Source organism: Protopterus annectens, chromosome 9.part0 (genome assembly GCF_019279795.1).
Source record: "Protopterus annectens isolate FY-2018-M chromosome 9.part0, PAN1.0, whole genome shotgun sequence".
NCBI lineage: Eukaryota > Metazoa > Chordata > Ceratodontiformes > Protopteridae > Protopterus > Protopterus annectens.
The window spans coordinates 877,624,438-877,639,576 of record NC_056743.1 but is presented as its reverse complement, the minus strand read 5'-3'; the positions used below and the strand labels follow the sequence as shown (position 1 = coordinate 877,639,576).

The window sequence follows — 15,139 nt, the reverse complement described above, 5'->3', positions numbered from 1 at the left end:
ATAACTTGATAATGCCCCAAAGATATTGGTAAACCTGAATCATGTCCCAGGATGGCACATAATTTATCCGTATTTCTTTATTTTTTCCCTATGTGTTCGGTGTCCAATAATGTCATCAGAGTCCTCCATTATTTTATAAACTTTATCAGTGCTGCTTTCAAGGTCAGTTAAATATAAAATAATATCATCCACAAAGCTATCTTTTCTTGACCCCCTTGGCATGGCCACCCTCCTATTTCAGACTGTCTAATGTTCTGCATGAGTGGTTCTACATATAGTGAAAACAGTAGGTGTGATGGGAACATATCTGCCGAGTTCCTCATTTGGTGGGAATTTTTTCTGTTAGCTTAGCATTTACCTTAATAACCACTGATGAACCTTGGTATAATCCTTGAATTAATTTAATAAAGTCCTCTCTAAACTCCATGCTCCTCAAAAATTCCCATAAATAATCCCAATGCACTCGAATGAATGCCTTTTCTGCATCTGGAGACAAAAATAACATCTGGTCCTGTGCCCTTTCTGCCCCGCTCTGTATGATATGCATCTTTAATGTATGTTTGTTTGCATTTGACAGAACTACAATGGTTATCATTAATTTACCTAGGGACGATCTTTGTTTGTCTCTTGGCCAGAATGCCTTCAAAGACCTTTTAGTCTGGCTGTAGGATGGAGGTGGGCCAATAGGAGCCTGGGTTAGTAAGGTCTTTACCCTCCGTTTGGATTAGGAAAATAGCTGCTTAATGCCAAGACTCGGGGTTCTTTTCAGTCTGCATAATGTCCTCAAACATGATGTGCTATCTCGCTAAGATTTTGTGTTTTCACAGTTTCTATAACTCAGTTAGAAACTCATCTCTCTGGTGTCCTACCTAGCGCCAATGTCTGGATCTGTTCTTCTATTTCTAACAGTGTAATAGATTGGAGTAATTCATTATTTCCTCCCTTATAAGTTTCACAGTGTCCAACTCTTACAAAAGATTCAATATTCCGGTGCCAGTCTATGATGTTCCTATCTTTTCTATACAGGTTGCTATAAAACTCTTTTAATATTTTTTGAACATACACTGCGGTGGTGGTGCTGCGGTAGCATTGTCGCCTCACAGTTAGAAGTTGCCCGTTCGATTCTCAGTTAGAGCGTCTTCTGTGTGGCGACATGCATGAATGGGCGTTCCTTCGCTGAAGGTTGTGCGTTAGGCCCAGCAAGCCAGCACGTAAAACTCTACTGCCAATCATTAGCGGACCGGAGTTCCGCTGTGGCAACCCCTAACCAGGAAAAGCCGAAAGACACAATTGATATTTCCAGTCAATCTACCTGTTCTTGGAAAATGCAGTTTAAATATTGATCTTTCCACTTCCATCTACCTCAGCCTACCTACTTGTACTTTTTGGTATCTTGCTGCGTTGTCATAAAATAAATTCCTTAATGCTACCTGATCCCTGATACATTTCTCTTCTATTCTCTTCTGACAGTATTTCTATAATTCTAATAACTCCTGTTTTTCTTCTTTCATTAAATTCTCAGCCTTATTCTGAAGCACATTCAGTGTTACTAAGTTTAGTCTTTGTGAGATTTTCCTTTCCCCTCATAGTTGACCATATATCCCCTTAATTTTCTCCTGGAGTCTCTCTTTAATTAGATCCCACTCTTGCATTTTCAACATACAGCTATTCTGAATCTCTCTCTCTGTGTCATCATATCATTTCTTTATGCTAACATTTTTTTCTCAGAGTAGCTTATCCTAGACATGTCCAGTCTTGAATGCCTGCTCCATGTGTCAAAAATAAAAACGCAAACTGTAAACTTACCTGAGCATAGTCGGAAAGCAGTATGGGATATGTTACAGCTGTCTTCAGTAACTCTGTATGTACCTGAGCACAGTCAGAAAGCAATATGGGATATGTTACAGCTGTCTTCAGTAACTCTGTATGTACCTGAGCACAGTCAGAAAGCAGTATGGGATATGTTACAGCTGTCTTCAGTAACTCTGTATTTACCTGAGCACAGTCAGAAAGCAGTATGGGATATGTTACAGCTGTCTTCAGTAACTCTGTATGTACCTGAGCACAGTCAGAAAGCAGTATGGGATATGTTACAGCTGTCTTCAGTAACTCTGTATTTACCTGAGCACAGTCAGAAAGCAGTATGGGATATGTTACAGCTGTCTTCAGTAACTCTGTATGTACCTGAGCACAGTCAGAAAGCAGTATGGGATATGTTACAGCTGTCTTCAGTAACTCTGTATGTACCTGAGCACAGTCAGAAAGCAGTATGGGATATGTTACAGCTGTCTTCAGTAACTCTGTATGTACATGAGCACAGTCAGAAAGCAGTATGGTATATGTTACAGCTGTCTTCAGTAACTCTGTATGTACCTGAGCACAGTCAGAAAGCAGTATGGGATATGTTACAGCTGTCTTCAGTAACTCTGTATGTACCTGAGCACAGTCAGAAAGCAGTATGGGATATGTTACAGCTGTCTTCAGTAACTCTGTATGTACCTGAGCACAGTCAGAAAGCAGTATGGGTTATGTTACAGCTGTCTTCAGTAACTCTGTATGTACCTGAGCACAGTCAGAAAGCAGTATGGGATATGTTACAGCTGTCTTCAGTAACTCTGTATGTACCTGAGCACAGTCAGAAAGCAGTATGGGATATGTTACAGCTGTCTTCAGTAACTCTGTATGTTCTGCTATCATGTACCATTGATGCTAACCATGCCATTGAACCGTATTGGAGAGATTTGTGTTTCTAGCTTTGCACATAGAAGGTATACTCCTGCATTTCTAAAGGCATTGTTTTTCCTTAATTTCTTAAAGAAGCTACTCTCTCTCAATAACCTGTATCCCCTTGCCTCCCCCACGAAACAGTGCGACAATCAGCAATCAAATTCCAGTCCCCTCCTAATAATGTATTTCCTTGCATAAAATCAGTCACCTGCATCAGGATTCGTTTCATCTCCTTTGTTTTTGTTCTTCAGGCAAATAAAAATTTCCAAACTTCAATCTCTTATTGCCCCAGTCACCCCACCCATAACAACACAGACTTTCCACACGTATCCTCCTTTCACCTCCTCAGCTCCATTAAACCCTCTCTCTTCACCATTTTTATGTTCAGCTTTAAGTAAACGAGTGTCCTGCAAACATATTCCATTTGTTCCAATTCCTGTCACATTCTGCAGTACCTGTAGCCATTTCTTTTTCTCTGCTAAACCATTCACATTCTACGTTATCAAGTTTAAACCCCTAATCGTCTCCTTTCTGTCCACTTTTCTCCAAATGATTCATTTCTTCTTGCAAAGTACTCCCTTGTTGCGTATTATTACTGTACACCTTCCACATTCTGAGGACTGCATATTGTCCCTCATTTCTTCCAGCTTCACCTATAACTAAGAAAAACCTTGCAAACCAAAAAAAAATGTAATCACCGATCTCTGAAAAACTATACAGAATCCCCAATTATTCCTCTTAAGAAACCATACTATAACTTAGCTCTCTTTGAACATCTGCTTAACTAAGGCATAAAAATATTTTTCTATATTTTTAATCATCTCACTCTGCTTGAGCCCGCCCACCCTAAACCAGTAATTCATTTACTTATGTCATCCTGATCATCTGGCCTCATATTTCTCCCATCATCTGTTGGCCATATTGTTTTAATCATAGCTTTTCTACCATCATATCTTAACATACTGTGTTGAGGAAAAACTTTATTAGTCCATAAAATTGGTGCATTAATTTATGCGCAATTGATTACCCCCTGTGAAAGGTAAAGCTTGGCAAAAGGCACTCCATTTAGCAATTAATAAAAGCTAAACTAAAACCTCCTAAGCATAACTTGCAAATCTGCTTTTAAACCTTTTGTGAATGAGGCTCCCCAGAAATGACAAAATCACTTAACCCAATCCCTTATTAACACTTCCTTTTCTTATCAAGAGCTGTGAAAAGAGTTAAATAACTAAAAAATCAACTTTTACCAGTCCGTTTACTCCATCGTAGGCAATGGTTGTGCCAACCTAGCTATCTCTTCTGAGATTTCATAGCATGAATTATACATGGTCATCTAAATTATGGTCTATAACTCTTAAAACAAGTTTACATAGCCATTCATTTGTATCTCTCAGCACTACAAAATTTAAAACAAAACATACAAACTCAAATTCTGTGTGTATAATACATAAACTAACAAACATATCTGTGTTGTCTAATGTCTAACAAAAGAGAAATAAAAAGTCAACCGTGATACAGACTGTTCCTTAACCATTTGAAAGTCATCAAATAAAAGTCGTATTATCCAGTTGTGGCTCCTGAAAAGATTGTGTCAACTAAAACAAAAGCATAGCTAATCAGGATATTCTAGCACTTATACTTAAATCTCTGATCAAATGAACCTGAACAAAAGTCCCATTCTTCTCAGCATGTCCATTTGCATAAGAGCGGTAATCCTGTGCATAAGAAGTATAAATTAGAATAGTAACTTCCAGTTTATTTGAGCTCAACCAATGAAATATTTTTATATCACTACTACGAGAAACAAGCAAGCTTGCCCTCTCATTAATAAACTGTCCAATGTTTAGCCAGTCTGGTGATTACAGTTCTCTTTCATTCTCTACCACTGACAGCTCCATTTGCTGCTCTGACCCACAATTCTTCCCTTCCAGTGCCTCCTATCTTAATCTTTTGGTATTTTTCACAGTTCCTACTTTCTTTTCAGGGTCTCTTCTTTTCAAACTGTTTCATCCAGATGCCTTACCACATCTTGCTGCCAAAGTACATAATAAAACCACCTCCTACAACTTCCAAAGCCTCTCCCAGTGAACTCTGTCACTCCAGACCCCCAAACCAAAGTGCACTGTACCGTCCACTCCTTCTCCATTCTTGCATCCAAACTCTGGCCATCCCTCCCCCTCACATAAAAGATATTTCCTCTTTCCCCACTTTCCAGAGCACAACTCAAAAACAGCTCTGTTAAAAATCAAACTGCAAGTGCTTTTCAGTTAGATATATCACCTAACTCCCTCCTCGCCTTCATCACTTCCACTTTGACTCTGTATTTTCACCTGCTGTTTATCTCCCATATTTACTACTAAAATGAATCCACGCTTATTTTTCTATTCTGTTAACAGTATGTGTTCATTGTTTCAATTCTCTGAGAGACTCTCTACCTTTTGCAATTACTTCATGTTTGTGACTTAGTTCTGCTTTATTTTTGTGAATTTCTTCACCCAAGTATGACTGCAAATAGTCTATTGTGATACTGTGTTCACTGTACTATCCCCCCCAATACCTTTCAACTGTCCATATTTCTCGCTCATGTTTTTGGTCTGTACCTCATAAAATGTGTTTTTTCTGGCAAATCACTGGATGTTCTGAGGATTGAAATCACTAATGATATTCATTTCAGTCTCCCACTTCAAATCCTTCCCAAAATGTATGTTAAAACAAACAAACCTTGTTACTGTAGCAACTTTCTAAGATTATAACAACAGTATTTAAAATCTGTCACTATTTTCAGGCCTTTGTCTCCCCATTTTGTTGGGCTTTGTCCAGATTTCTTGCACTAAGAGGTTAAGAGATGTGCCTCCCCTGGATTCAAAAGATAAATAAATACAAAAAACAGTGTTGCTTTCTTGTTTTTTGATTGACCACCATACCTGAGAACATGAATGAAGTAAGGAGGTTTGTTGTTGCATTTGTGAAATGCAGTTTCTGAGAATCCATGCACTACCATGTCAGTCTTGTTATGTATGACTGACCGTGCTCAACTAGATGGACAGAAAGCTCCAGATCTGCTGCGATGTTGGTCCCTCATAAGAAACCTTGTTCTTTTTTGAGCTATAGCTTTTTGTTAGTGATTACATTCACCTTCAATGCTCTCCTTTCATGTTGCTTAACCTTTCACATCTCATGTCCATGTTTTCTTGTATTTCTGTTGGATCCCAGCTGATTGTGGTTGCTAAATACTATGCCTGCCGTTGGCCTTGGACTGGGCAGGAAGTTGATACTCCTCTCTCAACCTGGCAACACTTTCTCTCTGTCTGCAGCATGTACTTGGGTGGTTATCATGGGAATGTGCTGTACCTAGTCAAAACAAATGCAGATATGAGACATAATTAGTTTTGAGGAGGGCTTTCCTTCCTCATTCTGGGTGAAACTATTCGTGGCTTTACTCAATTTTTATCTCACATAACAGGAATGGAACATTTGTTTTTGATTTGCCTTTCTCATCTGTATCCATTCAGTCAAACCTGAGTTGTACTGTGCTTCCAAATGTCAACACAGTTTTCAGTATTAGTAATGTTATAAATTGCATTTGTCTGAATTCATGTTTAAATATTTTCATTCTAAAAAAACAAAACGGTTTCAATTGCTCGCAACAGTCTTCTGAAATATTCCTTACTATTCTTTGTTTCTGTATTGTGTGTGTTTATAGGTATGCTGCATTTATTTGTATAATCTTGGCATGATTGTATATTGTGTGTACTTGACTAGATAGATAGACAGATAGACAGCCACCTATGTATTCTGCCATCCCAGAAGTAAACAGCCAAGACAGAAAGAAATCAAATACAGCAAATGTTTGCCTGCTGCACAAAGGACAGAGCCCTAATATACTTGTGGACCCAGATTTGAATAGCGACCTGGGGCTAGAGAAGTAGTCTGAGAGTGGACTGCAGTTATTCAGAGTAATGCAGTGTACAGGTGGAAGTTGTGAACAATAGACACATACCTCTCAACTGTACACATTTTCACAGAACGTCCAGATTTATGCTTCATATTTTTGGTCGATTTTTATTAAAATTGTGGTTATCTGGTGAATCATTGGCAAACCATTAAAGATTGAAGTCAGAAAATAATGACTAATATTAGCGTTTCAGAATTCATGCTCTTCATAAAATTCATGCTAATGTAAAACCTGCTATTCTATCAACTTTCTAAGTTTGTAAGAACAATATTTAAAAATTGTCCCTATTTGGGGCCTGTGTTCTCCCATTATATATAATCTAGTCCAGATTTCTTGGTCTAAGAGCTTGAGATGTATGGTATAGTGCATATGCAGTTTATCACTCTTCATTCTGTAACCATTTTGCAAATAATTTATAGCTTTTCATAGTGTCGTCTGTTGAAGAGAAACCTAGTTTTCTGCAGAGATTTCTGCATATTAACTTCTGTTGAAGAGAAAACTAGTTTTCTGCAGAGATTTCTGCATATTAACTATCACATATTCCTATGTGCAGAAATTACTGTTTAATATTTTAGCTGTTTTCTTCCTTTGGTGATAGTTTGGATGGATTAGGTGATTATTCTGAAAAAATATATATCTGCAGAGCTTAAGTGGCTTCTTGATTCAGTGTCCCTTGGCATTTCTTTTTATTGCTTTAGGAGGAGTAATTACTTTGTAGCAGATGAGCGACCATTGTTTAACGTGAAGACAGCTGCGTCTGGATCCCAGCAGAGCTGCATGTCGTTTCTTTCTCTTTCTCAGTTACTTAACATGATATTCTGCCTTTTCTCCGTGTCATAATGTTCTGCAGCTGAAAGGGCAGTAATTTTTTTTTTTATGGTTCAGTTGTTAGAGGACACTTTAAAGAAACATGTACTAGTCCTATGACTATGAGATAAAAGGGAATGGTTTGCGATAACCCGCACAAGAAGACAGAGAACGTGACGTGAGAACTCTGATGGAGGCTGTCGATGCAGTAGCTGGAAAAAGAATTTGGTAGACTGGCTAAGACCTGCAGTCTTCAGCTGCCCTCTAGTGTCAGCTGTCTTTGTGTGAACTGCTTGCTTCATCCAGTGGCACAGTTCAAGTAAAGCTGACAGTGATCTGCTACCACTCTAAGCTTCCAAGCATACCTCTCAGCTGATCAGATTTTTGCCTCATATTTTGGGTCTGTTTCTTATAAAATTTGTATTTTTCAGGAAATCACTGGAATGATCTGAGGATTGAATTCACTAAATAGCGATATACAGTTGAGTTTTCAGACTTCATATCCTTCAGAAAAACGCATGTCGACAGAAATCCTGTTCTTCTAACAACTTTCTAAGTTTCTAAAAGCAATATTTAAAATCTGTCCCTATTTTTGGGTCTTTGTCCCTCATTATTTTAGGCTTTGTCCAGATTTCTTGCACTAAGAGGGTGAGATGTATGCTTCCAAGTGTCTGCTCCTGAGTGCAATGAGGGTGCATTCTTGCTGCTTCAGTAATATCCTAAGGAAAGTAGAAAGCTACGCTTCTGTCATGCATGTGTGATTATAGCTAGACAGAAAACTGGGGAAATATGTGGCCCTCCAGACTGAACACTTCTGTAATGTTTTTTGTGACTGCCCACACCATATTGCAGTTGAATAGGAGGCAGTTACAGGTGGGAGAGGTTATTGACAGGACTAGAGAATGTGAATCACATTAAAGTTGCCCACCACAATCAGAATAAAATTTTATATATGATATATCACGCAAAACAGTGTCACTCTTCCTATGAAGTAAGTGTGCTTTGATTGGTCAGAAATGAATGAAAACAGTTTTCAGTCATTGTGATGATTTTTTTCTGTCATAGCCGGACTATTATCAGACCTGTCTGAGTTGTTCATTACTGAGATCTCTGTTAGTGCTTAAGAAATCCCCTGCAGACTGACTCAAGGTGTTCATCCTATTTATCCTTGTATAGCAAGGAGAGGGATAATACTATATCTCGCCACGCTTTTTGTAGGTGTTACAGTTTTGTTTATACACATACATGACACCATGCAGTACGTGTTGAAGAACACCACTACATGCTTAGTGTATATAATGGCACTTGAAGGGATTTGTTGATATTCTTAAATGTACCTCAGCACTGCATCATACAGAGCGTAAACTCCCGAATAGCAGTTTCCCCATCAGGAAATGGTTTGGTCATCCCATTCATATGTCAAATTAGTTTTAGAATTTGCAGTTTCCTTGCACTGACATCACTGTGGAAAAACAAAAAAACTGTAACCTGAATGACAGAGGCATAGGCAAAGTGTCTGTTGTGTTCAATAGACTTTACTGGGCACATTACAGACCATGCATGAAGGTGCATCATTAAAGTTCGTGGATGTTGTTCACATTATCCTCTGGTAACCTCACAACTGGACTAGCTACATTTTTGGGGTCATGGTTTAATAAAAAAATTTACAAAGCTTTTTATTTAAAAAACAGCTGAAAAAGTAAGGAAGGGCAAGTTGGAAAATACACTGTGCCACTAGACTCATTGAATATCGCAATATTTATAGAAACACTGGCAAATCACTTTAAAGATTACAGTTTGGGAATTAAGTTGTTTATCTGAAGATTAGAGTGAGTTTGATTTGAACTACTATTTGTAGTGATACACAAGAGCTTTTTAATTGTGATATCTCTGATAGAGCTTACCTTATTTATGACATACACAGTAAGGGAAACTTAAATGAATAAGAAATCAGCTGTAGTATATCACCAAGCTTGGTGTGGTGTCTTAGTAGATAACTTTAAGGGCATCTGTTTTTGTATTTTGTATCTTTAGTAGAGTTAAATGTATTTTTGAAGTTAAAGTCACCAATTAAACATTCTAGGTTAGTAGGCTAGTATAAGATGCAAGATTTCTAGATTATATGTTGATACAGCTTAAGCTTTATTCTTTATTTCACCCCAAATGCTATTAGCTAGATTTTGTCTCTGTGTATACTAATTTTTCTAATTTGAATGTATTTTCTATATCTGTTATCATCTGTATGTCCCACATAGATGTACTATACTGTGCACTTTATTTATACCCACTGCTTGTGTTGTGGCTAAAAGAGTTTATTTTGGATCAGTCCGTTTACCTGATTATCAAATGTATGAATTAATAATCAGTGTCTCATTTAGCAACACACTAATCTGCACTGGCTTAAGGCCTTATGAATGCTCTTAGCAAATACATTGTGTGAAATAGCTGACATGTTGGATCCTTCTGTATGCAGCATTTTCATTTGGAGAAAAGGTACATTAGTTATGTGCTGTAGTATCTCTTACCTGCCATCCTGCAGCGAAGTCCATAAAGGCTACTGGTGTGTTGTGACACATATATAGAAAGCATGTCTAACATTGTATCTCCCCTCTCCCCCACCCCCACATACATAGCACCTTAACTGTAGCTGTTTGCAAAAAATATTTAACCATAGCAAGCACAACAGAACAGTGTTAACTCCTACAAATACACATTATATTAATATGCATACCGTATGATCAGGGCCCTGATGTCTGACAACATTTATCAGACTGCATGACATACACTTTATTCACCTTGTCAGCCAAGTGAAAAAAATCTTAGGTGATACAACAGCTTTCAAACTGCTCAGGACTGTCTGTTTATGCCACTGCTTTGTAACCAAAATGACTTCTAGGCAAGCATGCTCCAGAGTTTTATACTCCTTTGTCTGTTGTTTAGGTAAATAAGGGCTTCTGGCACAAATGTCTCTGAGTCACTTAATTTTAAAGGCACACCTTGTGCATGAGAGCCATGGAGTGTCAAGGCTGGTGCACAAGACTGCCAGAAGCCCTTATTTACCTACCCAGTGTCATACATCATGAGGGTATATTCTTGTGTGATCCTCCCCCCACCACTATCACTCAGTATCATGCATCATGAGAATGCCTTACTGTGTGACCCTCCCCATCACCACTATTACTCAGTCCCATGCATCACAAGGGTACTATGTGATCCTCCCCCTCACCACTATCACTCAGTAGCATGCACCATGAGAATGCCTTATTGTGTGACCCTCCCCATCACCACTATTACTCAGTACCATGATCACGAGGAATGTACTCTCATGATGCATGATACTGAGGAACAGTGGTGATGGTGGGGATCACACAGGATACAGCACCACTATCACTCAGCATGCACCAGAAGGGCTATCACTCAGCACTACAGGGATACATTCCTATGTGACCCTCACCACCATTACCCAGTTGCATGCAGCACAATGGTACCTTCCTTTGTGACCTTCCCTCAGATGTGGTATGTGCAGTGCTGGAATGCTTGCCACTGAACCTACTCTTCATTCACTGCTGCCTGCTTGTATTCCCAAAAGGCAAAGGAGTAGCTTTACAGGTGCAGCCCTGCCTTTTCTTCCATGTTGTGTCTACCAACAGTGACTTTAGAAGGGGAGCAGCTGCAAAAGTAGGTACATGCCACTTTTCAAGTAGTATAAAAATACAGCTCCCCTATTAATAGTCTCTAGAATTTATTAACATTGAGTACTTTTTTTATAAACTAGTGAAATGAAGATTTATCTGTTTGTTAGTTGCTATATTAGATATTGTTGCCTTCTGGCTGAAGGTCATAGATGTGGTCCTCAAAAATGGAAAAAAATTATGTGCACAAAAAATAATATGCAGTACCCTTGTTGTTTGTCTGAATATATGACCTTTTGCTTTTCTTTTTCCTTTTTTTTCTGCAGGGAAAGCCATATGTTTTTGATCGAGTTTTTCCTACCAATACCACCCAGGAGCAGGTTTACAATGCTTGTGCCAAGCAGATTGTTAAGGGTAAGAAATGCTTTCTTTCTTTCTTTCTTTCTTTCTTTCTTTCTTTCTTTTTTCTTTCCTTTAGCAAGTAAACTGAAGATCTGGATTACTGAGTTGGCTTTGTAACAAGGATGATGAGGCTTGGGTGGTAGTTCCTTAGATTTCATTGAATGTTAAACCATTGAATGGATCTGAGAGTCCAGGTGGATGGGTACTCATGTACTCCTAAACTTGACCCAATGATCCAGAATGCTTTTCTGTTTGGACCCCCTCAGTGATGGGTGCTGCAAAGGAAATGTCTACCTTGTTCTCAGAAAGGTGAAACTTGGCTGGTTTGATAATGTTCTGTTGAAGAACACTTCTGCATAAGCTGAACTTACAATGGTGACACTCAGGTGCAGCATGGGGGTCTGGTGCTTTACTCCTGAGGGACTGCCTTCAGATGAGATATTAAGTCAAGGTCCCATCTGTCTGAGTCTGTGGTACTATTGGTGGCTATTAAATATCCCATGGCACTTAGCGAAAAGAATAAGGATGTATGTATTAATAATCCAGAACACACTTCATATAACAGAAACATTTTAGTTTTTCAGATTTTTTGTAAGTGCATAAACTTTCATAGTACATAATAATTCCTTCGCAAAAGTAGCTAATACTTAATGCTGTGTTTATTACTCTTGTGGAATGGGTGGAGAAGAGTGTCAGGAGTGATTTGTGACAGACGGTTACCAATAAGAGTGAAAGGGAAGGTCTACAAGAGGGTAGTGAGACCAGCTATGTTATATGGGTTGGAGACAGTAGCATTGTCGAAAAGGCAGGAGTCAGAGCTGGATGTGGCAGAGTTAAAGATGTTAAGATTTGCACTGGGTGTGACTAGGATGGACAGGATTAGGAATCAGTATATTAGAAGGTCAGCTCAGGTTGGACAGTTTGGAGACAAAGCAAGAGAGGCGAGATTGCTTTGGTTTGAACATGTGCTGAGGAAGGATGCTGGGTATATTGGGAAAAGGATGCTAAGGATGGAGCTGCCAGGTAAGAGGAAAAGAGGAAGGCCTAAGATGAGGTTTATGGATGTGGTGACAGAGGACATGCAGGCGGTTGGTGTGAAAGAGCATGATGCAGAGGACAGGAAGAAATGGAAACAGATGATCCGCTGTGGTGACCCCTAATGGGAACAGCCGAAAGAAGATGATGATGATGATGATGATGAAGAACCACCCAATCACAATCCGTCTTAATTAATCTTTTAATCCTGTCTTCCTCTTCTGTACAAACCCACTCTTTATTGTACAGTATGTCTGGAATTTTCAAAGTATTTTGACAACATGCCCCCATTCTGTATAGTTATGACTTGGTTCCTCTGAAAATAGTCCACAAACCTAGTGGGACCAGCGTTGTCTACATAAAGTGAAAGTATTAAGTTGTGACTTTTGGCAAATTCAAAGTAAGCATGCCTATTGATATCCTCATTTACTGTGGAAAGTAGTGGAATTCCACTGGAAAAAATATTTGAATTCAGAATTTTAATTCAGAGACTGTTAAATGCCTCCCAGAACTGCTGTTGTCAGAATAGGGTGCTTAGCCCACATTTGGGTTAGGGAATGTGCAAGGTTTAGAAAATGCATGCTGCACTATTATGTGAAAAAAGGTTGCTTGTTTTAAAGCTGTGGTTGGTATTTGGGCTGCGTTTTGTATGTGGGTGGACAAGGGAGAGGAGAATGTAAAGAGACAAAAGAAAGGAAGCTTAAAAAGTTAGTAACTGAAATGTAGTGAGGCGTTGATGGAGTTTGCAGAACTGTAACATGTACCATGGCTGGAACAAGTTGGCAAGCTTAAAGGCAGGTGATAAGAGTAGAAGAAAGTGCTGCAAGAATGCATTTTGGTTTGTGTCAACAATACTGGATGGATGTTGTAAAACTGAATCTGATTGGCATCATAGAAATGAAAGGAAAATATTAGCTCCTGTTTGGGACTCGAACCCAAGACCTTGAACATATCACATGTTGGAATCACTGCCTTTGAACAGATAGGTGTTGGGTTCTCCCTTAAGAGCTTTATCCTTTCAGCTTGGGGACCCCCCATGGTGATTATGGTCACTCACAAATTCAGAGAAAGCCATCTGCTTAGACACTGTTAGAATCAGAGAAGTGAGATGATAGTATTAGCTCTCATTTGTTACTTGAACCCATGACCTCCAGCATATCAGTTACTGAACTTAATGGAGAAGGGGTAAAGGCTTGCCAGTCCCATCAGAAATGCTGCAGGTAAAGCAGACAAATATGTAGGGGGGGATGCAGCTTTTGAAAGGAAATGTAATCTAGCAGAAGCAGATAGAAATAATTTTTCATCCTCTCATACATGTTAGTTTATAATTTCTAAAACAGACAATGGGAGAAGAAAGTGTGTGTGTGTGTGTGTGTGTGTGTGTGTGTGTGTGTGTGTGTGTGTGTGTGTGTGTGGAGTACTGTTTGCTTGCTTCTGTATGCCTGTACTGTCATAAGACTTGGCAGTCATCTGCAAAACAGAGTGCTGTTTGACAAGCTAGAGTTACCTCCCCTCAGCAAGTGCTGTGGGTAAGTAGAAATAATTCATTGAGGAGTCCTCAAATCACTCTGATGTTGACGGGGAGTATGAAGTAGAAAAAAAAAAAAAAATCAAGTACCTGCCTGGGCCTTTCAGCAGGACAGATGTTAATCTTCACACAGGGTGCTGAGGTTGTAATAAGTAGCAGAAGGACATGTCTTTCCCCAAGGAAGACGAAGAGCTTGGCATTCCCTGAAATTAGGTGACTGTGCTTTGGAGACACCTAGTAGCCTAATTTTGTTTGAACCACTGCAACAAAAAGGTTCCACACTACAGTGTGAAGAATGTTTAAATGAGGAGGAGGAACCCACACTGTAAAAGTTGCAGACTCCAAATCTGACCTTAAAGCAGTGACAAGTGGAGTACCACAGGGTTCTGTCCTGGGACCTCTCCTGTTTGGTATCTACTTCTCTGAAGTCCAGGCTAACACAGAAAGACTCTAGCTAACGAAGTTCGCAGATGACTGCAAACTAAGAGCCATAGTCAAGTCCCCAAATGATGTGGACATCCTACAGAAGGGCCTCCCTGAGACAGATGCCTGGTGTCAGAGCCATGGCCTCAAGCTCAGTGCCAAAAAGTGCAGTGTCATCCCCTTTGGTAAAATCTCTGTACCCATGAACTACCACATAGGCAGCAATCTACTTAACACCGAATGCGTGATAAGAGACCTTGGGACCCAGGTGGACAGTAGTCTCTCCTTTGATAGTCACATCACCACAGTAGTCAGGAAGTCGTTCTAAGTGGCACACCTTATCATAAAAGAGTTCTCATCCAGGAAAAAAGAGGTCATTGTTCCCCTCTACTCATCACTCATTAGACCCATTATAGAGTACAACGCCCCTTTTGGAATGTACCTCACAAGACATCTGCAGCAGCTGGAATGGCCACAGAAGTACCTCACAAAGAGGATTACTGGTCTCAAACAAATGCCCTACACTGACCGCCTCAAAAAACTCCAGCTTTACTCCGTAGCATATCACCTACTCCGAGGTGATCTCTGCCTAACATATAAAGCTATGTCAAACCCAGAGCTGTTGGACAT

At 39.4% G+C, this 15,139-nt stretch overlaps 1 protein-coding gene across 2 annotated transcripts in view; it reads left to right on the top strand.

Annotated features, from left to right (window-relative positions):
• Nucleotides 1-15,139, top strand: part of KIF5A (kinesin family member 5A) — a 980,629-nt gene that overhangs the window by 379,583 nt on the left and 585,907 nt on the right. For both annotated transcript variants that reach the window (XM_044083607.1, XM_044083608.1), the window contains exon 2: nt 11,448-11,535. In XM_044083607.1, coding sequence (XP_043939542.1) covers nt 11,448-11,535 — 88 coding nt within the window. The remainder of the gene's footprint in view (nt 1-11,447; nt 11,536-15,139) is intronic.